This window comes from Muscardinus avellanarius (genome assembly GCF_963383645.1).
Source record: "Muscardinus avellanarius genome assembly, chromosome: X".
In the NCBI taxonomy this organism is placed as follows: domain Eukaryota; kingdom Metazoa; phylum Chordata; class Mammalia; order Rodentia; family Gliridae; genus Muscardinus; species Muscardinus avellanarius.
This window is the reverse complement of record NC_137792.1, coordinates 86,889,363-86,915,328: the sequence shown is the minus strand read 5'-3', so window position 1 is coordinate 86,915,328 and position 25,966 is coordinate 86,889,363. Positions and strand designations below refer to the sequence as shown.

Here is a 25,966-nt window from a genome sequence, read left to right as displayed (position 1 = left end):
GCAACTCTGGGACATTTTTAAGAAGAATAAGGACTATTGTCTGATTGTATGTTTTTCCTCACACAAAGCGCCAGGTATGCACTTTACGCATGTTACCTAATTTTCACAACACCTCTAAGGTGGAGCTGCTATAAGTAGGTCACTTCAGAGAATGCTGTGATGACTTGCCCAAGATCACACAGATAACATGAGACAGAATCAAGGTTCAAACTCAGGTCTGTGGAATTCCAAAGCTCTTATCAACTGCCACCATTTTTCTCAAGGCAGGATTTTGGTAAATGTGAACAGATCCCAGGCCCCACCTCCAAACTATTGAGCCAGAATCACAAAGGGTGGGCCTTAGACCTATATGCGTTTCATACCACACTAGTAGCCTTTGTGTCATTCAGAAGTTTTCTAGCCCTGATGAAGCCATGTGGCCTCCTGAGTTTGGCATACAGTGTAGGCCAGAAGGGGCAAAACTTTCATGCTACACCCAACATTGCTCAGCAAATTTCCCAGCAAATTTGCCACTTAGGACTGACTAGTCATTGAAAATCAGGACTCTTCGTTGGGCAAGGTGACATATGCCTGTAATCTCAGTTCTTGGGAGGCTGAGAAAGGGGGAGCAGAAGTTCGAGTCCAGCATTAGTAATTTAGCAAAGCCCTCAGCATAAAAAATAAAATAGGCCTGGTGTGGTGGTACACACCTATAATCCCAGTACTTGGGTAGATGAGACTGGAGGATCAGAGGTTCAAGGCCAGCCTCAGCAGTTTTAGCAAGACCCTGTTTTAAAATAAAAAATAAAAAGGGCTGGGGGTTTAGCTCAGAGGTAGAACACCCCTATGTGTTTAATCCCCAGTACCAAAAAAAAAAAACAGTTTTAGAGCTGGGCATGGTAACGCATACTTGTAATCCCACCATTTGGGAGGTTGAGACAGATGGATCGTGGTTCAAGGACAGCCTCAGCTACTACTTAGTGAGGCCCTTTGCAACAGTGAGGCCCTGTTTCAAAATAAAGAAAAAAACAGAGTTGTGGATGTAACTCTGAGGTAGATTGTCCCTGGGTTCCACTCCCAGTATTGCAAAATAAAAACAATGTTACAGCTGTGACTGAGTTGGCCTTCATTTTTTACAGTATGTGTCTCTTTGCCACTGTTATTTCTTTGTAAAAGGAAAATAATGATGGTCCCTACCTCTGAGGGTTGATGTGAAGCTGTTTTTTGTTTGATTGGTTTTTTCCTGTTCTTTTCTTTTCCTTTTTTTTTTTTTTTTGGTACTGGATATTAAACCACAAGGCATTCTAGCTCTGAGATATATCCCAGCCCTCTAAAAATTATTTTTTGAAATGTTCTCCTTAAATTGCTGAGGCTGGCCTCAACCCTAAGATCCTCCTATCTCAGCCTTCCAAGTACTGGGATTACAGGCAAGTGCCACCACACTCAGCTATGAGGTTTTGTTTCTTTTTTAAAGTGCTGGGGATTGAACTCGGGGACTTTCGGATGCTAAGCACTGACATAAGATTTAAGGAGATTTTTCTAGCCATTTCTCTACTCCAGGGAGTAGAAAAATGTTTCCCTACAACATACATCTTTCTTCTGTGCCATTCCCACCCCGAGGAAGTGGCCCTTTTGGGATCCTTTTGCTGGAATGTAATTCCTTTTATTATGGCCTTCAGTTAAACTGTAATCTTGCTTCTGTAAATAAACCTCTTGTGCACCCCTAAAATATGTTTTTCCATGGAATGGAACATAGTAAGCTTTCAGAAAAAATTATTCTTATTAATATTGTTGAGTGTGTGTGTGGGGGGGGGAGTGCTGGGGATTGAACCCAGGGGTATTCCACCTCTGAGCTACAACCCAGCCCTATGTTATTTTGTTTTACTTTATTTATTTTGAAACAGGATCTCGCTGAGTTGCAGAGGCCCTCACTTATTGTTTTCTTTGGATCAGTGCCATCCATCTGGCCCCTCTCTCCCTCTGGACTTACACAGGACCAGGGACCAGGCTGCTGAGGTTGTCCAAGGAGCAGCAGGTGGGAGAGGGAAATGGAAATAAGAAGTAGTGCACTTAGCTGGGTTTAAAAAGGCATAGAAGTCTTCTCTGTCTAATCAAGATACTGGTGTGAGTTGCCCCTTGTCTTTCTTTTCCTAGATCCCCATTAGTGGCATCCCCATGCTTTCTCTTTTGATGTGAATTTTCCCCAAACGTTTAGTCTAACAAGTGTGTGTTTGTGTGTGTGTAGTACTGGGGATTAAACCCAGGGGCATTCTACCTATGAGGTACACCCCCAGTCCTAGTTTTATTTTGAAACAGGATCTCAGTTGCTGAGGATCTCACCAAGTTGGTGAGGTTGGCATCAAACTTGCAATCCTCCTGTCTCAGCCTTCCAAGTACTGACATTATAGTCATGTGCCACCATGTCCAGCACTAAAATTTTTATCTAGCTATGTCCCAGGAGAGAGAAGAAATGACCAGTCCGATGCCCCCTTCCAATCTTTACTCAGGGATGACTATCAATTTGCCAGCACTCCAAGATCAGTGACTTACATTCTAGTACATCACACTGAATCTGCCTGCCCCTCACCATTGAAGTAGTATTTGATCCCTCTCTCAGAGTATCTTTGTTTTGTAATAATTGCAGTTCTTTCCTTTGCATGTGGTTCTAAGGACTGAACCCAGGCGTTTAGCTACACTCCAAGCCTTATTTTATTTTGAAACATGCTCTCACAGAGTTACCATGATATGGCCTCAGACCTGTGATTCTCCTGGCTCAGCTTCCCAAGTACTGGATTACAGGCATGCATCATCATGACTACCTATTTTGGGTTATTTCTTTAAACAATGTATCTATCAAGTAAAGAATATGGTCAGTATCACATTAATACCAAAATAAAATAAAGATACCTCAAGAACAGAAAATTACAGACCAATATCACTGATGAACATAGATGCAAACATTCTAAACAAAATACTAGCCATGCACTTGCAAAACCACATCAAGAATATTGTACACCATGACCAAGTTGGTTTCATCCCAGGAAATCAAAGTTGGTTCATCATAAACAAATCAATACATGTTACCACATAAATAGAACTAAGAACAAAAATCACATGATCATATCAATAGATGCTGAAAAAGTATTTGGCAAAATCCAACACCTATTCATGTTAAAAAAAAACATTGCAGAAAATTGGAATAGAAGGAATGCATCTCGATATCATTAAGGCAATATACAATAAACCCAAAGCCAATCTCACATTGAATGGGGAAAAATGGTAGGAATTCCCTCTAAAATCAGGAACAAGACAAAGATACCCACTATCACCACTCCTTTTCAATATAGTCCTCAAGACTCTTGCCCAAAAAGTAAGACAAGAGAAAAATAGCAAAGGAATTCAAATAGAAAGAATAATTAAAATTATCTCTGTTTGAAGATGATATGATCCTATATCTAGAAGACCCAAACAGCTCAACCAAAAGACAACTAGAGCTGATTAACCAATTCAGCAAAGTAGCGGGATACAAAATCAATCTAAAGAAATCAGTAGCTTTTCTATTTGCCAACCATAAATCCATGGAGAAAAAAATACAGAAAACAATTCCATTCACAATAACCTCAAAACCAATAAAAATGCCTAGGGATAACCCTAAGCAAAAGCGTAAAATACCTCTACAATGAAAATTTTAAAACAATGAAGAAAGAAATTTGGAAGAAGGAAAGATCTCCCTTGCTCTTGGATAGGCAGAATAAATATTATCAAAATGGTCACTCTACCAAAAGTGATCTACATAATCAATGCAATCCCTATCAATGTCATTCTTCATAGACATAGAACAATCAGTTATAAATTTCATATGGAGAAAAAAGAGCCAGAATAGACCAAGAAATTCTCAGCAATAAGAACCATTCAGGAGGCATCACAATTCCTGACTTCAAATACTACAGAGCTATAGTAATTAAAAACAGCATGGTATTAGCACAAAAAAATGGGCACACAGACCAATGGAACAGAATAGAAAATACAGAAACAAATCCACACACTTATAGTCAATTGATCTTTGATAAAGGGGCCAAACTCATACACTGGAGAAAAGACAGGCTTTTCAACAAATGATGCTGTGAAAACTGGCTATCCATTTGTAGGAAGATGGAACTAAATCCTTACCTCTCACCATGCACAGGAATCAACACAAGATGGATCAAAGACCTGGAACTTATATCAGAGATGGTAAAGCTATTAGAGGAGGGCATAGGTTCAACATTCCAACATATAGGCACAGGTAGAAACTTCCTCAACAAGACCTCCACAGCTCAGTAACTTAAAACAAGAATTAATAAGTGAGATGGCATCAAACTAAAAACTTTTTTATCATAAAAGGAAATCGTCAAGAGTCTAAAAAGGAAGCCTACAGAATGAGAGATCTTCTCTGTTATCCCTCTGAAAGAGGACTAATATCTAAAATATACAAAGAACTTAAAAGACTTTACACTAGAAAAATAACTAAATCAAGAACTGGACAAATTAATTGAATAGACACTTCACAAAGGAAGACATACAAATGGCCAATAAAGACATGAAAAAAATGTTCAACATCATTAGCAATGAGGGAGATGTAAATTGAAACAACACTGAGATTCTATCAAAATGATAAGCATAAACAAGTCAAATAACAGCCAGGCATGGTAGTGCACGCTTGTAATACCAGCCTTTGGGAGGCTGAAACAAGAGGATCACGGTTCATGGACAGCCTCAGCTACTTAGTGAGGCCCTTTACAATTCAGTGAGACTCTGTTTCAAAGTAAAAAATAAAAAATAGGGCAGGAGGTGAAGTTTGGAGGTAGAATGCCTCTGGATTCTACCCCCAGTACTACAAAAAAAAACAAATAACAATAAATGTTGGCGAGGATATAGGGAAATAAGAACTCGTCTACACTGTTAGTAGGATTGCAAACTGCTGCAACCACTATGGAGATCAGTGTGGAAACTCCTTAAAAAACTGGGAATAGATCCACCGTATGATCTGGTTATACCACTACTGGATATCTTTCCAAAGAGGTTGAAACCAGAGAACTACAGTAATATATGCATACTCATGTTCATAGCAGCAAAATTCACAATAGCCAAACTATGGAACCAACCTAGGTGCCCATCAACAGATGAACGATTAAAAAATTATGAGAAATACACATAATGGAATTCTACTCAGCAATAAAGAAGAACAAAAATACATCATTTGCAAGAAGATGGAAGGACCTGGAGAACATTATGTTAAGTGAGATTAGTCAATCACAGAAAGTGAAGGGTTATGTTTTCTCTAATATGTGCAGAATAGGCAAAACTGGGATACAAGAGGGGCTCCAGATAATGGAGGAGAAACCTCAGTGGAGCCAGAGAGGTGGGCTCTTAAGAGTAGAGGAAGAGAAAGACTGAGGTTCATTAATGGGAACACTACTATCAACTATGTGTATACAAGTGAATATACCAACGTCAATCTGAGTACTCTGTATTAGGAGAGAGGAAATTAGGAGGCTGGGGGGAAAGTCATTAAGTTCAGTGTGCAGGTATGTCACTTTCAACATGATTTACATTATGATGTTAGACTATAATGCACCAATAAAAGCACACAAAAATAAAAATAATAAAAAGGGCCAGGTGTGGTGGCGCTCGCTTGTAATTCCCACGCTTTGAGGTGGAGACAAGAGGATTGTGCAGGTTTGAAGCCACCTGCGCTGGCTTACAAGACCCTGTTTCAAAATAAAAAAGTATAAAAATAGGTGTCTGGAAGTGTAGCCCATAGGTAGAAGGGTTTTCAGGAACCCCAGTACCACCAAGAAAAATAAAATAAAATAAAATAATAAAAAGGGCATGAGGGCATTTCTAATCAGTCCAAGCCTCTGAAGAATGCTCTCTATAGTCCAGCCAGTCTACAGTACCATAAGGGGATCCCTGTAATCTGCTCCTAAGCACTCACCTTGCTCTTTATTTTGATAGTCTATAAGTGTACTTAATTAGGCTGCTGGTTGAGCACTGGCTAAACAAACAAGATAAAAAAATCCATAACTCCTGGTGAATAAGCAACATGGAACAACTGATTCTCCCCTAAATAGTTTTGGACAAATTAAAAAACACTTTCTTTAGTGAATATAACAAAACCATAAGGAGAGAGTACCTAACAAGCTCAGGGCAATTCCAGTTACATAACAAAACAGACCCGTGGCCATCAGTCACAGCTGCATTTCCTCTGAGACTCTGGAGACTACATGTACAAAGAGCCACAAGTTTTTAGGACCTGGTGAGCAGGGGTCAACAGATGACAAACTGCTTGGAGTCCAGAGGTCAAAGAGCCCATTAATACCTCCTCAACAATGGCCCTTCTGCCTGACCCTAGCCCCTTGTTCTGTTTTTATTATTCTGCGCAGTGCTCAGAGTTTCAGAGGCAGGCTCTAGCTGCCCTTGATGACAAGACTCGGTTGTGAAGAACAGCAAATGAGAAATGGGGCATATGTATTCTGGGCCACACTTACAGAAGTCACCCAGCCATCTGAATACTACAGGAGAAGAGCAAGACCCTGATTTTAAAGAAACTCCCTTTGAAGCCTCTCTTCCACCAATGTGTCATGTGGTCCAAAGCCTCTGGACCACTTTTTATGTCACTACCTTTCTACCCCATCCTGATACTGATGCCAAAGAAATAATTTAGGAGGCAACACCAGGACCCTACATGTTAGCAAAACAACTGTTTCCTCTGGGCAATCTGGATCCGGCTATAAAGGTCATGAAAGAAGACACAGAGCTGGGCAAGAATTGCAACAATGTCCAGTTCTTTTTCAGCAAGTGGAAATCATATCCTTTGTTTATTGCTGCGATTAATTTCATGAAAAATAATTCTAGACTGGACAAATTCTAATTCCCAAATATCTGTTCATAATTGCAATGCACACAGGGAAATTATGCTGATTTTTATTATGAGTGTAAGTCAGAAATGGATTGAAAAATCCATAGCTGCACTAGAAGAAGCTGTAACACTAAAATATAAAGAAAAAATTCAGTTCCCTTGGAGCTAGACTTTATTCTTGATAAACCACAATTTTTCTTGACTAGCAACTTCAAATGACCAGTCCTTATAAGACAATGAGCCAAATCATAATCATGAGATTGGGGTGAAATTTTGAAATGGGTAACATTTCAAACACATCTAATTCAGCCCAGTCTCTCATTTCTTTATCTCTGCCTCTTGAGTTATTTGGTGATCAAAGTTTAGTGGGCACCAGGATCATCTGAGTGTTTGCTTAACAGAAGAGTTCCAAGCTCATCCTCAGATAATCAACTGGAGAGTTGACCACATTCATGGACTGCCTATTATGTGTCAGGCATTATTAAAGGCACTGAGATCCAACAGTGAAGAAGAGTCTTTGTCCACAATAAGCTTAAAATTTAGTGGTCAAGATAGGCAAGAAGAAGGGAATTACAGATACACATGAATGCTACAAAATAAATACAATAGGAATGTAATATGAAGAGATTAGGGTGAGGTTTTGATTTTATAGGGGTTGATCAGGACAGGTCTCTCTGCAGAGATTATATGAAAAGGAGGCCTGAATAAACAGAGCCAGCCATGAAAAAGGTGTTATATCAGAAGAAAGAACAAGTGCAAAGACACTACTGAAATCAAATATTTTTGGTTCATTCAAGGGTAGAGACATAGAAAGATAAAAGGCCCAGAGAATCGGTTCTTGTACATCTTGGATAAAGGTTATAAATCTGCAGTGTGTGTGTGTGTGTGTGTGTGTGTGTGTGTGTGTGTGTGTGTGTGTGTGTGTTTTACTGGGGATTGAACTATTGAACTCAGAGGCATTCTACCTCCAAGCTACACACCCAGACCTTTGTATTTATTTGGTGCATTATAGTCTTACTGCCATGTTGACAGTGACATACATGTACACTGCACTTGATGACTGTCCCCCCAGCCTCCCAATTTCCCTCTCTCCTAATACAGAGTACTCAGACTGACATTGGTATATTCACTTGTATACACATAGTTGATAGTAGTGTTCCCATTAATGAACCTCAGTCTTTCTCTTCCTCTACTCTTAAGAGCCCACCTCTCTGGCTCCACTGAGGTTTCTCCTCCATTATCTGGAGCCCCTCTTGTATCCCAGTTTTGCCTATTCTGCACATATTAGAGAAAACATAACCCTTCACTTTCTGTGATTGACTAATCTCACTTAACATAATGTTCTCCAGGTCCTTCCATCTTCTTGCAAATGATGTATTTTTGTTCTTCTTTATTGCTGAGTAGAATTCCATTATGTGTATTTCTCATAATTTTTTAATCGTTCATCTGTTGATGGGCACCTAGGTTGGTTCCATAGTTTGGCTATTGTGAATTTTGCTGCTATGAACATGAGTATGCATATATTACTGTAGTTCTCTGGTTTCGGCCTCTTTGGAAAGATACCCAGTAGTAGTATAGCCGGATCATATGATGGATTTATTTCCAGTTTTCTAACACGGTCTTACTGAGCTACTGAGAGTCTCACTAAGTTGCTGAGGCTGTCCTCGAACCTCTTGTCTCAGCATCCCAAGCTTATACTAGGATTACAGGTGTACATCATCACAACCGGCTGGAAAGTGCATTTTTAACAAGTATCCCTCTTCCCTGAGTGATTCTGAGAAGTAAGCTCAGTTAGAACGTCCTAGACTATACTGTCCTTCAGAATCCTGATCCAGAGGGCTGCAATATCACCCTAGTTAGCAAACTTATGCTGAGAGTTATTCACTGAGAAAGGAAAGATTTCCAAACTAGCTCTACTATAAAGTTCCTTGGAGAAAGAGGTGTGTGTGTGTGTGTGTGTGTGTGTGTGTGTGTGTGTGTAGTACTGGGGATTGCACCTTAAGTGTATTCTACCTTTGAGCTACACCTTCAGCCCCATTTTATTTATTTATTTTGAAACAGGGTCTCAGTAATTTGCCTAGAACTTTGCTAAATTGATGAGGCTGCCCTCAAACCTGCAATCCTTCTGTCTTAGCCTCCCTAGTACTTGGATTACAGGCATTAACCACTCACTCGGCAGGAAAAGAGATTTTTCTCCATGGTGCCTAAATATATTCATATACAATAACATCTGATGAATGAATTAACGATGGACAAATTCCTCATGATTAATTCATCTTAAAAATCTTTCAAATTTTTTTTCTTCAAATTAATTTCCATAAGGCCGGGAGTGATGGCACACGCTTGTAATCCCCGCGCTTGGGAGGTGGAGACAGGAGGATAGCGCTGGTTCAGAGCCAGCCTCGCTGGCTTAAGAGACCCTGTTTCCAAATTATAAAATATGTCTGGAAGTGTAGCCTGGCGGTAGAAGGGCTTCCAGGAACCCCAGTACCACAAAAAAATTAATTTCCATATAAAGTAAAATAAAAGCTGGACATGGTGGTGCATGCCTCTAATCCCAGTTCTTGGGAGGCTGAGACAGGAGATTTTCAGGTTCCAGACCAGCCTTAGCTATGTAGAAAGACCCTGTTTCAAAACTAAAAATAGAAAATAAGACTGTGAGTGTAGCTTGAAGGTAGAATGCCCCAGGGTTTTATCCCCAGCACTACAAATATAAAAAGTAAAATGAAAAGCTGTTTCTATCCCAAGAAAGCTTTGTGAGAGCCTTCCCTTTTCTGAGCAGCCATATCCAAGATGGTCACTGCATTTTAAGAAAGGACTCAGCCTCACCATGGAGCTCTCAGAGCTCCATGGTGAAAAAACTGAATAAGCTAAACTCACAGCTGAGACCAACCAACCATGACCACAATAACTTCACTTGTTGGAAAGCCCAATCTGAATTTGTTGACACCAAATGCCACCTACAGGCTGCTAGAAGTCTAATAGATTCGCTGAGAAATCTAACCAAGGTTACAATAGGGCCAGCCCAAGCCTCCTAGACCTCAGCATGGTCCAATTGGGTAACCAGAGTCTGGGCCATGTTTTGAGGCCTCCCACTTGCGTATAACTTTGAACACATCTTACTTCAGCCAGCAGGACTCATTGATGACTTTACCCTAGACAAGTAGTAATGACTGGCCCAGAGGCAGAATTGCCATACCCTGACAGGCTCCTGAACTTGTAAAATCTGTACTCCAGATGTCTTTTCCCTTCTGCTTTTTTTCCCTTACCAGTGTGGAGGCTCCCACTTCTGGGAAGATGACATTGATTCCATTCTTCAACTAAGACCAAATAGGAACATTGGGGAAATGTACATTACACATATTATATATTATAACAAAAGAAGAACAGAAGTGAAGAAGAAAATTCTAAAGTGGAGAAAGAAGGAAGGCTAGGGAGCTTAGGACACAAGGAACAACAGTAGTGTTCCTTGTGGACACAAGGAACAACAGCACTCCCTGGGTGCTCTTGTCATATATTTCAGCCTTTCGACTAGTCAAGCCTACAAACAGAAAAAAACAAGAATATAGTCCAAAAAAAGTCCCGAGGAAGCCGGGCATGGTTGGCGCACACTTGTAATCCCAGCATTTAGAAGGCTGAGAAGGAGGATCGTGATTCTTGGACAACCTCAGCTACTACTTAGTGAAACCCTTTGCACCTTAGTGAGACCCTGTTTAAAAGTAAAGAATATAAAACAGGGCTGGAGGTGTAGCTTGAAGGCAGAATACCATTGGTTCAATCCCCAGTACCGAAAAAAAAGGCCCCAAGGAGAGCTCGCTCTCTCTCTCTCTCTCTCTCTCTCTCTCTCTCTCCCTCCTCCTCCTCCTCCTCCTCCTCCTCCTCCTCCTCCTTCTTCTTCTTCTTCTTCTTCTTCTTCTTCTTCTTCTTCTTCTTCTTCCTCTCTCTATCTCTATCTCTATCTCTCTCTCCAAAGAACAAGGAAATGGGGCTTATAAGACCAAAACAAATTTTAACAATTCCATACCAGCCAAACACCTCAGAAAAACTGTGGCTCCAGCCACCACCTGTGGCAACGGAGCCTAGAGGGGAGCCGAGGCTTTCATCCCATGAAATTATAATCCTGTAACCCTAGTACTTGGGAGGCTGCAACAGGAGAATCAGATTTGAGGGCAGCCACAGCAACTTAGTGAGGCCTTGTTTCAAAATAAAAATAAAAAGGGATGGAGGTAATATCTCAGAGGTAGAACACCCACTGGGTTCATCACTAGTGCTGCAAAAAGAAAAAAGGGGGAAACATAAAATCATGACAGAATACTTTATATCTTACTTTGCATAACACGATAACAAGATAGGCAATAATATACATATTTTTGCAAGCATGTTTATTTAATTTTTTTGCGGGTCTGGGGATGGTACCCAGGGGCATTCTACCTCTAAGCTACACCCCCTGCCCTATTTTTATTCTTTATTTTGAAACAGGGTCTCACTGAGTTGTGGAGGGCATCGCTACGTACCTGAGGCTGTCTGCGAACCGCGATCCTTCTGTCTCAGCCTCCCAAATGCTGGGATTACAAGCATGCACCACCACACCCAGCTGCAAGCATGTTTATCTCAGGTATACTAAAGGTAGTTGCATGGGCATAACAGTTATGAGTAGACAAACCATATTCATAAAGTAAGAGGTCAAAAAGCAAAATGAATAAACATGTATTACTATGGTTTATAATTGTGTGCACCCAGCTTAAAAACTTCAGTATTGTGAAATACCAAGCAAGGCAATCTGTCTTTTGACAGCCCCATCAAAAATCTGACTGAGTCATCACTGCATGTGCAGTCACCCAAAGAGCTGAGATCTTGAGAAATTTTATCTTTCAAAAATGTAATTGTACAAAAAGGACCTCTCTTTATTTCTTAAGGAAGTTTCAACATTGTTTGCATTGAAATGCAAGATCAACATTGTGACAGTACACTTTAGCAGAGTCAAGTTTGTAAAAATAATGCATAAAAGTAGTCAGAACTCTCTAAAAAAGTATTTATGCAATTTATACTTCCTATATTGGAAATTATGTAAAGATGAAATGTATAGTACAATTAATTATAAAAGTAATGCTAGCAATTAAAATAATGGAAAGAGAAACATGAAAGAGAAAAAAGACAAACCTAAACAACAAAAAAGAAAACATTTCTTTTTTCTTTTTTAAATTTTATAAATTTATTATTTATTTTTTTATTTTTATGTGGATCATATTGAAAATGGCATACATTCAGACTGTGCTTGATGCCCTCTCCCCTCAACTTCCTCTCCCCCCCCAAACAATGAATGTCCAGGTAGATCATGCTACATTCATACTTTTACACATATTCGAATGTAGCTCCTCCATTAATCAACCTCAGCCTTCTTCCACTCCTACCCTTCCATTTCAGATTTGCTGAGGTATCTCCTCCATTATCTGGAGAACCTCTGATATTCCTAATAGTCCCTAATTCAGGCATATTAGATAAAACATATGTCCCTTCCCTTTGTGTGCTTGGCTGATCTGACTGATCTCATTTAACATAATGTTCTCCAGGTCTTTCCATCTTGCAAATGACACGATTTTGTTCTTCTTTGTAGGTGAAAAGAATTCTATCCTGTGTATTTCCCATACTTTTGCAATCCATTCATCTGTTGATAGAGACCTACGTTGGTTCCATATTTTGGCTATTACAAATTGTTCTGCGACGGCACCAAACCAACGCACTCAACAGCCCACCAGGCTCCAGAGAGGAGCGGCAGACAGTGAGCCGAGGTAAGCCACTGTGGATCAGCCGGGCGGAATTCGGCAGATTTTTGGGTGCAGGGAACGTCTAAAGCTCCCAGGGGCTGGGCTCAGCACACCCTGCAGAGACTCAGAGCGGAGCTCAAAAACAGAAAAGAAATACGCCAGCCTCACAGCCGAGGGCGGGGCAGCGGCGCCATATTGCCACTGGCGGCAGCAGCAGAGAATTCACCGAGTCCACTACAGCTCCATCAGTGCACTCAACAACAGTGAGTCAAATTGTGGCCCCTAGAGGAGAAATCCAGTACTGCACTCCCAGGGACTTGATCAAGTAGGGGAGTGGCGGTGGCAGAGATATCACACCATAGTCACAACTCCATACAGGAGAACACCCAACCCGGCACCCTCCATGTTCTAAAGCAGCCTCGATTGACTCCCTGGGTCTGAGACTTTGCGATACAACCCAGTAAAGGAGTAGTGGTGACTGAGATACCACAGACTTGAGATCCAGAGCACCTTAAGTGAAGTCCTAGTGACCCAGGGAAGAACCCAGAGAAGGCACAAACTTCTGAAATCATGGGAAAGAGGAATAACAATGGAGCAATGAATGCCCACAACCCCACAACTTCAGAACCTGATAAAACAGAAATTCAGAGATTTCTAGAAGATCAAATCAGAAAAATAACTGTAGAATAATAGAGGTGTTTCGAAAAGAATTCAGAGAAAGCCAAAAAGAGATAAAGGATGCAATTAATGAAGTAAAGGCCTCAATTCAAAGCACAAACAACCGATTAGATCACATGTAGTATAGAATCCCACTTCTAGAAGATGATCACTCCAAAAATGAATGCATAGTTTCTAATTTAGAAAAAAAAATCCGACAGCAGGAATCTGACATTGAAGAAATATGGGCCCATTTTAAGAGAGCTAATCTAAGAATAATTGGAATAGAGGAGGGAAAAGAAGGTGAAACCAAAGGGATCAACAATCTCTTCAAGGAAGTAATAGCAGAAAATTTTCCAAACATGGAGCAAGAGGTCGATACACAGGTCCAGGAAACATAGAACTCCCTTTAGACAGGATCGGAGAAGAGGATCCCCACGCCACATAATTGTCAAAATGACCAATGTGGAAGCCAAGCAGAGAATCTTAAAGGCAACAAAAACAAAGGGCCAAGTGACATTCAGAGGCAAACCAATTAGAATCACTCCAGACTTCCCAAATCAAGTCATGAGAGCCAGAAGGTCTTGGAGTAACATATTCCCAACTCTGAAAGAAAACAACTTCCAGCCAAAAAATTTCTACCCAGCAAAGCTTTCTATCAAATTAGATGGGGAAATAAGAAGCTTCCATGATAAACAGAAGCTAAAGTATTTTATGTCTTCAAAACCAGCGCTAGAGAAAATACTCAAAGAGATTAACTACAAACAAGAAATAGATAATACACACCAGAACCAGAGAAACAAGATTTTCCATCCAACAGACAACTAAGACTGGTTATCTGTGGAGATTCATTATTTATGTTAGTCTTTTACCTATCTCTAAATTGTATTGTTCGCTTTTATTGTTGCTAATTTTTAGGATTTCTATTTGGAATATTAATATACCTTCAGATATAGCATTTGGAAATATTTTATCCTATTCTATCAGTAACTTTTAACTCTGTTTACATTGTCTTTGGATATACAATATTTTTTTATTTTTTAGGGAGTTTGTATACTCTTCTGTTGCCTGTGCCATTGAAATCATATCCAAGAAATCACTGCCAATTTCAATGTTGTGAGGTTTTATGACCCAGATTTTCTTCTAAAAGTTTATAGTATTAAGATTTATATTTAGATCTTTTATCTATTTTGAGTTAATATTTGTATATGGGATTAGGTAAGTGTCCAATTTTATTCTTTTTCATGTAATTATTATTTTCAATAATATTTAGTTAAAAGATTATTATTTTCTCCACCAAATGTTCGTGGAAACCTTGTCAAAAATAACTTGACAATATATGAAAGAATTTATCTCTAGGCTTTTATTTAACTCCAATGGTTTATATATCTGCCTTTAGAACAGTACTACACTGTTTCAATTATTGTAGCTTTATATGGTTTGAAATAAAATATACATCTTCTAGGTTTGTTCTTCTTCAAGATTGTTTTGGGCATCTAGAGTCCATATTCCATATCAGGATTATTAAAAAATAAATAAATAAATGTATGATAGTTTCACCTAAAAAAAAGAAAAAAATATTCTCTGGTAAGAAAGAAAGCAAAAAGAAATATTGAAATGTTATCTTTAAGTCATCAAAAGCTTGGTATCAGACAAATGAAACTGTTATGTGAGATTATCATCGTTAATATTCGATAAATTGCTATAAAACTAGATGTCAACCACTAAGCCAAGCATGGGAAGGAGGGATGGGGAGGGAATGGGGTGGGAATCGGGTAGGGGCTAACTGGGCGATATGTGCATGTATGTCTACAAAAGTATTTTTAACCCATTATGATGTATGAATACATTGCACCAATTAAAAAAAACGAAAATTAAAAATTAAAAAAAATTATTCTGCTATGAACATGCATATGTTACTGTAGTTCTCTGATTTCAACTCTTTTGGAAAGATAACCAGGAGTGGTATAGGTGGATCATATGGTGAATCCATTCCCAATTTTCTTTTTTTTTAATTTTTTTTTAAATTTTTTATTGGTGCACTGTATTCATACATCATAGTGGAATACAAAAAAAAAAAACTTTTGTAGACATACATGCACACATTTCCCAGTTAGCCCCCACCCGATCCCCACACCATTCCCTCCCCATCCCACCTTCCCATGCTTGGTTTAGTGGTTGACATCTAGTATTATAGCAATTTATCCAAAATTAACAATGATAATCTCTAATTGTGTTTTTTATGGCTGAGTAAAATTCCATTGTGTACATATCCCAAAGTATTGGAATCTATTCATCTGTTGATAGACATCTTGGCTAGTTCTATAGTTTGGCTATGGTGAATTGTGCAGCTATGAACACAGATACACATGCATTAATTTGGTAGTTTGGTTTCCTATCTTTTGGGTGATACCCAGAAGTGGTATTGCTGGATCAAATGGTAGATTTGTTTCCATTCTTCTGAGTATTCTCCATACTGTTTTCAAAAGTGGTTGCAATAATTTGCAATCCCACCAACAAGGATTTAAAGTTCCCATTTCCGCATCCTTGCATCCTCGCCAGCATTTGTTGTTGTTTGTGTTTTGAATGATTGCCACTCAAGTTAAGGTTAGGTGAAATCTCAAGGTAGTTTTGATTTGCATCGCTCTGATTGCCAATGATGTTGAGCATTTTTTCATGTATTTATTTGCCATTTGAATTTCTTCTTTTGTGAAGTGTCTATTTAGTTTGCTTGCCCATTTTTTTACTGGATTTTTTTTAGTGTTGAGTTTCTTGAGTTCTCTGTATATGCTAGATATTAGTCCTCTATTGGAGGAGTAGGTGGCAAAAATCTTCTCCCATTCTTTTGGCTCTTGATTGAGGTTCTTGACAGTTTCCTTTGCTGAACAGAAGCTCTTCAGCTTCATGCAATCCCTATTATTGATTCACCTTTTAATTTGATGTGCCATTGGGGTCTTGTTGAGAAAGTTTTTATCTGTACCTATGTGTTGCAGTATTTGGACCTATGCCCTCTTCAAGGAGCCTCAAGGTCTCAGGTCTAATTTCCAAGTCTTTGATCCATCTTGTGCTTTTGTCTCTTAAGTCATGACTGTCTTCAAAAACATATTCTTATTCATTTTCTATGTGGCACTACACTTACAAATTATTCTGTGATTTCATATACATTAACATGCATATTCTCTATTAAATTTTCTCATCTTTTATGCTATGCTTCTATATCATTCTGGGTATGTGCAAATCTATTCCACATTCATTCATATACCAACCTCAAATTTAACAGAAACAATGCTGGTGAGTGAACAGCAGTGCTATTGTTTATGCATGCAATTGTTTTCAAATTACAATTCTCAAGATTTCAGCTTTCAGAATTTCAACACTAGGAATTTCAGTGTTTAGCATTGTACTTGGGGGATTTTGGACTTTAGGAATTTTAATCTTCTAGGACTTCAACATTTGGAATTATGGCTTTGGGGATTGTGGCCCAAACCTGTAAAACTACCCCTATTTAAAAATGGCATGACTACTTACATGAAAAATCCCCACCAAGCTACAAAGAAACCCCTATAATTAATAAGTGAGTTCAGAAAGGTCTCAGGAAACAAGATCCATACAGAAAAATCTATTATACTTTTTATATTAGAAATGACTTCATAGGAACAAAATATTTTTAAAATGTCACTTATAATATTACAGAAAATGAAAATACTTAAATATAAATCTAGCAAAACACGTATAGAATGTGATTAATGAAAACTACAAAATATTGATGAAAGAAAGTGAAGGTCTAAATAAATGGAGAAACACATGGATGTTCATGGATTTGCAAATTCTACAACGTAAAGATGTCCTTTCTCTCCAAAATTATGAATAGGCTTAATGCAAAATCCCAGCAAGCTTATTCTAGACACATATGGAAAGGCAGAGCAATTAGGGTATGCAAAACTGTTTTGAAATAGAATTAGAGGAACAAGTCTATCTGATCTCAGTTTTTATTACATATCTACAGTAATAAAGACAGTGTGATAAACACATAGATTCATGAACAAAACAACGAACCCAGAGCTAGATTCATACAAATATTCTCAATTTATTGTTGATCAAAGTGCAAAAGCTATTCAGTGAAGGGGTAATAGCTCTTTCAACAAGTGGTTCTAAAAGTTGGCATCTATAAGCCAAAATAACAATAAAAATAGTAACATAACAATAATGATAATAAAAACTCAAAGTTGGTGATGGATATAAATGTAAAAGTAGGAGACTTTTATAAAAAATATGAGAAAATCCTCAGGATCTAGAGCTAGGAAAGTGTTCTTAGATTTGCCATCAAAAGTTCAACCCAAGCCAGACAGGCATGGTGGTGCACACCTGTAATCCTAGGGGAGCTGAGATAGGAAAATCACAGATATGAAGCCAGCCATAGCAACTTAATGAGATCCTGTTTCAAAAAACTAAATATAGTGCTAGGGGTGTAGCTCAGAATTAGAATATCCCTGGGTTCAATGTCCCACACAAAAGGAATGCACAACTCATTAAAAAAATTGACATATTGATAATTGTGTGGTACTGGGGTTCCTGGAAGCCCTTCTACCTCCGGGCTACAATCCCAGACCTATTTTTACATTTTTATTTGGAAACAGGGTCTCCTAATCCAGCACGTGCTGCTGGCTTCGAACCTGCACGATCCTCTTGTCTCTGCCTCCCAAGTGCGGGGAATACAAGTTTGTGCCACCATGCCCAGCAAAATTTATATATTGAAATTTATCAAAATAAAAACTTTTGCTCTGTGAACCCTGTTAAGAGACCATAAAGACAAGCTACAGAGTAGGAAAAAAGATTTGCAAAGCACATATTCAATAAAGGACTAGACTCTAGAATCTATTTTTAAAACTTTCAAATTTGACACTAGAAAATAAGCATTCTGTTATTATTCGGAATTTAAGTAATCCCCAAAGGTCCATATGTTATAGGCTGACTTCCACCAGGCATAGTGTTATACACCTGTCATCTTAGTATTTGGGAGGCTGAAACAGGAGGATCACAGGCCAACCTCGGCAACTTAGTGAGGCCTTTGCAACTTAGTGAGACCCTGTTTCAAATTTTTAAAAAGTGCTGGTGGTATAGCTCAAGTTGAATGCCCTTGGGTTCAATCCCCAGTGCCACAGAAAGAAGAAAGGAAGGAAAGAAGAAGGAAGGAAGGAAGGAAGGAAGGAAGGAAGGAAGGAAGGAAGGAAGGGTGGTGGTGGATTGGTTCCCATCATAGTGCTGTTGAGAGGAGGTGGAGGAACGTTTAACGGGTAGGGCAGGTCACAAGGGGCATACGCTTTAATAAGTATAGTAGGACCCCAGCTTCTTACTCTTCTTTTTTACTTCCTGACCATGAAATGAGTGATTTTGGTCCTCCATGCTCTTCCACCATGATATGGCACCACAAACCCAAAGCAACAGGGCCAACTGAACATGAACTCAAACTTCCAAAATTGTGAGCCAAAATAAATATTTTCTCTTTATAATTTGATTATCTCTAGTATTCAGTATAGTGATGGAAAGTAGATTAATACATAATTCAATTAGAAAATACCCAAATGACATGAATAGGCAATTCACCAAAGAGGATATATGGGTAGAAAATAAATGTATAAAACTATTTTCAATATTACTAACCATTAGGGAAATGAAGATTAAAACTACAATGAGATATCTGTCAGAATATTAAAATAAAAAGAAATGGTAATAATGACAAATATTAGTGAGCATTTAGGGAAACTGGATCATTCACATGTTGCTGTTGGGGATGTAAAATGACATGACCACTTTAAAAAATAAAATAAAATAAAATAAAATAAAATAAAATAAAATAAAATAAAATGACCACACTAGCATTTTGGCCCTTTCTCCCTCCCTTCCTTTCTTCCTTCCACTCTTCTTTTTTTTTCTTTTTATTTTCTGTAGTACTGGTTATTGAATCCAGGGGCATTCTGCCTCTTATCTACACCCTCAGACCTATTTTTATCTTTTATTTTGAATCAGGGTCTCACTGAGTTGCTAAATGTCTTCATAAGTTGCTGAACCTGGCCTTGAACCTGTGTTCCTCCTGTCTCAACCTAGGATTACAAGTATGTGCCACCATGCCCAGCTTCTAACATCCTTGAAAAAAATATATATGGGAATGTAGGAGTAGTGATTTCTAGGGGCTGAGGAAGGAGTTGGTGTGAGAGGGAAGTGTGTGTACCATACAAGGGCAACATGAGAGAATCTTGTAGTGATAGAATGCTCTGTTTCTCCATTCTCTCAAATGTGAGTAACCTGGTTTTGTAAGGTGTTAGCAGTTGTGATGGTTTTGCAAGATGTTGCCATTGGGGGGAAGTGGACATATTATTTCTTACAACTACATGTGAATCAGATGCTCTCCCTAATATACAGAAGCTAGGAAGAAAAGGGATCATAGGAGGAACTCTAGACAAAGAAGGAGAAACCATAGATGAGCAAATAAGGTGACCTAAATGAGGGGGATGGGAAGGGGAAGAAGGAAATTCTTTAATGTATATTATGTACATTCACAAACATATCAAAGTCAATCAGTAAGTCAAATATGAGAAAGAGGTAGGGGAGGGAATGGGGTAGAAAGTGGAGAAGGGCTAAATGAGTGATGTGTGCACGTATGCCTCTACCATCTTGTACCCCATTAAGTTGTATGACTACAATGCATCAAAATAAAAGTTTTATTTAAAAATAAATGGCCTTTCTGGACCTTTTTTATCTCCTTTATTTCCTTCCCTTGGGCCCTGCTTGAGTAATGCTCACTGAAGTGTTAGTGGCTATGAAGCCGCCAATTCTATCTCAATTTCTATTTGTATCTCAACACATGCTTCTTGGAGACTTTATTTTTATTTTCATTTATCTTGAGTATTTATAGAGTTTCAGGTCAATTAACATCCCCATGCTATCACCACCAGAATACAATAAAAGACCAATCCAAAGCACATATATTACAGGTAGGTCAATGGGTAATTTTTTTTGCAGGTCTGGGGATGGAACGCAGGGGCATTAGACCTCCAAGCTACACCCCCTGCCCTATTTTTTATTCTTTATTTTGAAACCGGGTCTCACTGAGTTGCAGAGGACCTCACTAAGTAGCTGAGGCTGTCTGCGAACCGCGATCCTCCAGGTTCCAGCCTCCCAAATGCTGGGATTACAAGCGTGCGCCACCACGCCCGGCTGGTAATCTTTTTAGAAGAAACAGTCTCTAATTTAAAATCAGGATACTTTGATGCCTAGTTTTAATATGCTTTGGGACTTTGGCTCAGCATCTTTGAGATTCTATCTCATTGCCTGTAGAAAAACTTTGAGTGCTAAGTGAAAATACTTGATCAAAATCCCATTTGTTTTCTAGTCTCTCTACCTTCCATATATGAGAGAAAACATATGACCCTTGATTTTCTAAAACTGAATGATTTCACTTTGTATAACATCCTCCAAGTTCCATCCATTCCCCCAAATAATATAATTTTCTTCTTCTTCATGGCTGAGTAGAATTCCATTGTGTGTATATAAGCCTGTCTTCTTTATCTCTTTATCAGTTGATGGACACCTTGGTTGGTTCCATTATTTGGCTATTGTGAATTGTGCTGTTATTACCATGGATATGCAGGTATCACTGTAGTATTCTGGCTTTAATTCTTATGGAAAGTTACCAAGGAGTGTTTAGAGCTGGGTCACATTTCTCGTCTTTTGAGGAACCTCCAAATTGATCTCCATAGTGATTTTGCTAATTTACAATCCCCCACAACATTGTATAAGAGTTTCTATTTCCCCACATCCTTTCCTGCACTTATTGTTGTTTATGTTCTTGAGATTGTCATGCTAACCAGAGGTAGGCGGGAGTTGGGGAAGGGGAGAGAGAGGATTTATGAAAAAAACAGTTCAAGAAATCCCGTGTCCATACATGCAGGTATCACTTCCAATCTAACTAACATGTACAGGGAAGAAGAAGGGGGGAGAAGAGTGTGATGCAGAAGGAAAAACACCAAGTGCTGTGTGCAGGTATATTTGTATCACTTTGAACTTCACTGTGATGTATAAAAAATTTTTAAAAATACTTGCATGGGAGAAAAACAAACCCCCAACTCAAACTCATTCTTTCCTACACAGCACAGATCATTTCTGTGACTTCAAGAGGTCTGAGTTTTTGTCCTCTCCAAAAAGCAAGCAATCAATTGTGTGATGGCCAATAGCTCTCTCTAGTGTAATTCAGTCCTGACACAATGTCAGATACCACAAGTAGAGGGCTCAGTCTCCAAGACTGTCCCACCACCGCTACCATGAGCCTCTGCACTTTTAATTGACTGGCTGTAAATTGGAATTTCCACAACCTCCTCCTAGGGATTGATTAATTTGCTCAAACAGCTCCCAGAAATCAGAGGAAATATCTACCTATATTTACTGGTGTGATATAAAGGTTATGACAAAGGATATGGATTAAGAAGTGCACTGGGATAGATATGGGGGAGGGCACTCAGAGCTTGCAAGGCATACCACCCACCATGGAAGCTCTCTAAACCTGGCCTTTAGGCGTTTCATGGAAATTTCATGACATAGTCATGAATGCCAATGGGCTGGATGGAGAAATCCAGATGAGACTTGTCTACTCAGATTCTTCTAGGCCTCCTCAGTACAGCATTCCTTACTTCAGGGTATGGGACAGAATACCTTCTGAATGGGGAAGGTTACTGAAGTTTGGATCTAAAATGTCCCCCCAAAAGCCCATGTGTGAAAGAATTGTCCTCTGGTTTGTTATTACTGGGAGTTGGTGGAACCTTTCAGAGGTTGGGCCTAATGAGAAGTTAGGTAATTTGGGTCATGCCATTAAAGGCAATATTAGGACCCTGGACCCTATTCCTCTTTCTCTTGGCTTTCTGGCCACCATGAGGTGAGCAAGTTACCCCCACCTTATGCTCCCTGTCATGATGGTCTACCTCACCACAGGCCTAAAATCAAAGGGGCCAACTAACCATGGACTGAAACCTCCAAAACTGTAAGCCAAAGCAAACCTTTCCTCTTTCAAATTTGGTTGTAATTTTTTTATTGGTTCATTGTAGTCATACATCTTAATGGGGTACAAGATGGTAGAGGCATAAATGCACACATCACTCATTTAGCCCTTCCCCAATTCCCATTCTATTCCTTCCCCCTCCCTCCTTCTTAAGTTGGTTATATCAAGTATTTTGTTACAGTAATGGCAATCTGACTAACACAAGTGTCTTATTACCTAGTACTAAACCAGTGTAGGGCAGAGACTTTCTTTATGACCAGTTCCAAGACAAAAAGATGGGCAAAAATTAGAGTTCTTAAGACCTGCCTTAGGGAGAGATATTCTAGTTACTGTGATCTCTCTTGGAAAGGAATTTTTGTGCTAAGAACTGTGGATTAAAGCCAAAAACTATATATCATAATATCACAACTTGGCAAATTATAAAGCTGTACACAAAAGAAAGATATTTTTCCTTCTTTCCTATCCTCATAAATTCAGGTGAAAGAAAGGACTGTGTATTAGTCCTTTCTGTATCCCCCAGTCCCTGCCCTCAGATGTACTTAGTGAATGCTTGTTAATTTTAATAATGGCAGCATGCTTAAAGCAAGGTCTTGGTTCTAACTGGGGAGAAGAAAGGTTCAACTCTTAGAGGAACAAAAGTCTTTGTTAAATGTGACTCTTTCTTTCTTATTCTTTTTTTGGTGTATGTGTGATACTAGGGATTGAAAGGGATTGAATCCAGGCATGTTTTCCTCCAAGCTCCACCTCAGCCCTTTTTATTTCTTATTTTGAAACAGAGTCTCACTAAGTCGCTGAGGCTGCCCTTGAACCTACAATCTGCCTGTCTCAGCCTCCCAAGTATTGGGATTCTAGGAATGTGCCACTGCACCTAGCTTGCTTGCCTAGACTTTCAAGAGCCTTTCACAGAATCCCACATATACAACTCTCTCCTCTGGGGATAACTTCTCTGAGGGACATCATGGTATGGAAAAATAAGGCCCATAGAACAGGTTAGCTGTCAGTTTGGGGGACTAAGGTAAAAAGAAAAAATATCTCACTTTGACTAAGAACTATCCTATCCATTGGCTCATTGCTCTTCAGCATCCTTCTGAGGCAACCATAGCATCGATAACCCCTATACCACATTTGCAAACCCTGAAGCTAGACAGGCTGAGACCTGCCCAACATTCTCACAGTGAATAAGCCAGTGGCCCAGCTGGGGCTGTACTAACAGGCCAGACATTTTCCACAGCACGGCTGGTGTCCAAAGATCAAAGCTAAGAAACAGGAAAATGTAGCCCTCCCTGCCCCAACCCAGAGCCTTTCCCCCAGAGAACTGCAGCTGGGGCCTCCCCATGCACCTGTAGAGAGCCAACTGGGTAGATTCCAGGATACTGCCTGACATGGTTTTCTTCCTTCCCAGTTCTGAGCTTTTAGTGACCTACTTAAAGGCAGAGAAACTAGCTTGGGGGTTAGGTTTGTCTCTGAGTGGGTGGTGCCTCTCCAGGACCTTCTCAGTCACCTCTTTCAGCCTCTCCTCAGCAGTGGCAGCAGGAATCGAGTGAGGAGAGCAAAGTGAGGAGAGCAGCACTTCTCCTCAACTGTCTCTGAAAACCCAGGGTGTCTTAGAAGTCTCCCAAGAGACTGAAGAAGACAAAATTAGGGCCTGCCTGGAATGTAGGCTAAGGAGCTAGCCCCTCTGTCCCCTAGCTCCTGCCAGGGCCTGGACACTTTCCCCAAGGGCCTCATCTCTCCACAGCTGCCCCTGCCAAGTTCCAGGATAACACTGGAATGTGAGAATGCAAAAGCTGCTGGGAGGGAGGAGCCTGGATGAGTCAAGCATGTGCAGATTGCCAACTTGGAGGGGAGCTCTGTGGCCAAGAAGGTTTGAATGGCAGGGGTAGGGGGATCAGTCAGTAAGTCAATTGGCAATCCCTTCCTGCACGTGCCTGCTCTGTGCCTGACCCTGCACTGTCTTCCAGGGGCCACCCCTTCTGCCTTCCAGTTGCTCTCATTCCACAATGAGGAAACAGAACTCCAGGACGTGAGTATATTTCCAGGCCAGTCTGTTTTGGCTTTCAGTCAATTTCTGGGACCTGCATTCATTTCTTCATTCATTCACTCATTAACAATTTCTTCACTTAATAAATGCTTATGGGGTGCCTATTATGTGCTTGGCACCATAGATATAGTGCTGTCTGCCTGAAACTTACAGCCTAATGGGGAAGAAGACAAAGAAAAAGGGTAATGGGAATCAGAGCCCCTCATTTGCATGTTGTCACACTGTAAGAGCTACTGTCTAAAAATCCACATATGCTTTCCAGTCAGTGCTGCCAAAGCCAGGATCAAATAGCATCCTGTAGAAACTGCCAACATTTTGCAGACATACAAGATTCAAAAATGGGTCCCTAGCACCTCATAAAAACCTTCCCTTCACAGGGCCTCTCAGCAGTATTCAGGAGTGTTTGACTAGAGAGGGAAGAGAGGGGATGTACAGTGAGCTCTCCAACACCCAGCTGTCTAGCCTACGTGTCCGTTCCATAATCCTCTACTCCCTGCAACTCCATAAAGTTCCTGCCTGCCTTAAAGGCACAGTAATATAACTAGTCAGCTCCACTTTCCTTCATGCTTGTACTTAAGAGAATTGCCTAGCAATCACAAAGTACTGATGATTTTCTGGGAGCTAGGGATTCAAGGGTGCACTGGAAAGCCATGGCCTCTCTGGGAGCTTACAGTCTAATCAATTAGAGATACAGAGAGCAATTAATTGCATAAATAACTAATTAATTACAATTGGGTTAATTTCTTTGAAAGAGACTATAATAAGGAAGACCTAATGTGACAGAGGAGACAAGGAAGGCTTTCCTGAAGAAGTGGCATTTAAAGGTGAGACCTGAGGATTTGGCCATGTGAGGAGGTAGGATGGGAGGTTGTCTTACAGAAACGTGACATATGGAAGCTCAGAGACCAGACAGAGTGCTACCTTTGACAAAAAACAGCAAGCAGGTCATCAGTGTCTAGGGCTGAGGGAGGCAGGGAGAAAGAGGTTGAAGACAAGTTATATGAAATAGGCAAGAAGGAGTCAGATCCACAGGATCTCTCATACCAGGGTAAGAGTTCAGGCTGTGTCTTTAGAGCAATGGAGAGTACCGAAGGGCTTTGGGCAGAACGTTGTATCAGGATGGCATTAGGTTAGGGAAGCAGGAAGAGTTGTTAAAGATGTAGTGTGGTCTCAGTAGGACACAGTCTGGAAATGGGGAGGCAGATGAAAAGATACCATCGTTATGTAGGTGGGGATGATGATGGAAGCTTTGACCAGTATGAAGTCATACAGACGGAGAGCAGCAGGCAAAGTCCAGCACATTGAGGAGGTGGAATCAGTAGGACACAGTGGTGGATTGCCTGTGGAGCTTCAGGTAGTAGAGGACTTGTTCCTTTTCTCTACAGTGGTTTGAGAACATGCAGGTGAGAAAATCTGCAGAACTGAGGGCTTGATGAAGACTTGGGTGAATGTCGATGTCATTATGCTGAAAGAATAAAGCTGAAACCTCTAAAATTACAATATACTGTGTGATTCAATGTATATAACGCTGGGAAGGATACTGGGGATGGAATCCTGTGTCATTCTACCTCCAA

At 39.8% G+C, this 25,966-nt stretch overlaps 1 protein-coding gene across 1 annotated transcript in view; it reads right to left on the bottom strand.

The window, feature by feature from the left end:
- KIAA1210 overlaps positions 1–25,694 on the bottom strand; it is a gene marked incomplete at both ends in the record, with an annotated part of 124,549 nt that extends 98,855 nt beyond the window's left edge. Inside the window, 2 exons of the mRNA XM_080718959.1 lie at positions 24,544–24,546; positions 25,608–25,694. Coding sequence (XP_080575085.1) covers positions 24,544–24,546; positions 25,608–25,694 — 90 coding nt within the window. The remainder of the gene's footprint in view (positions 1–24,543; positions 24,547–25,607) is intronic.
- Positions 25,695–25,966: the final 272 nt, after the last annotated feature.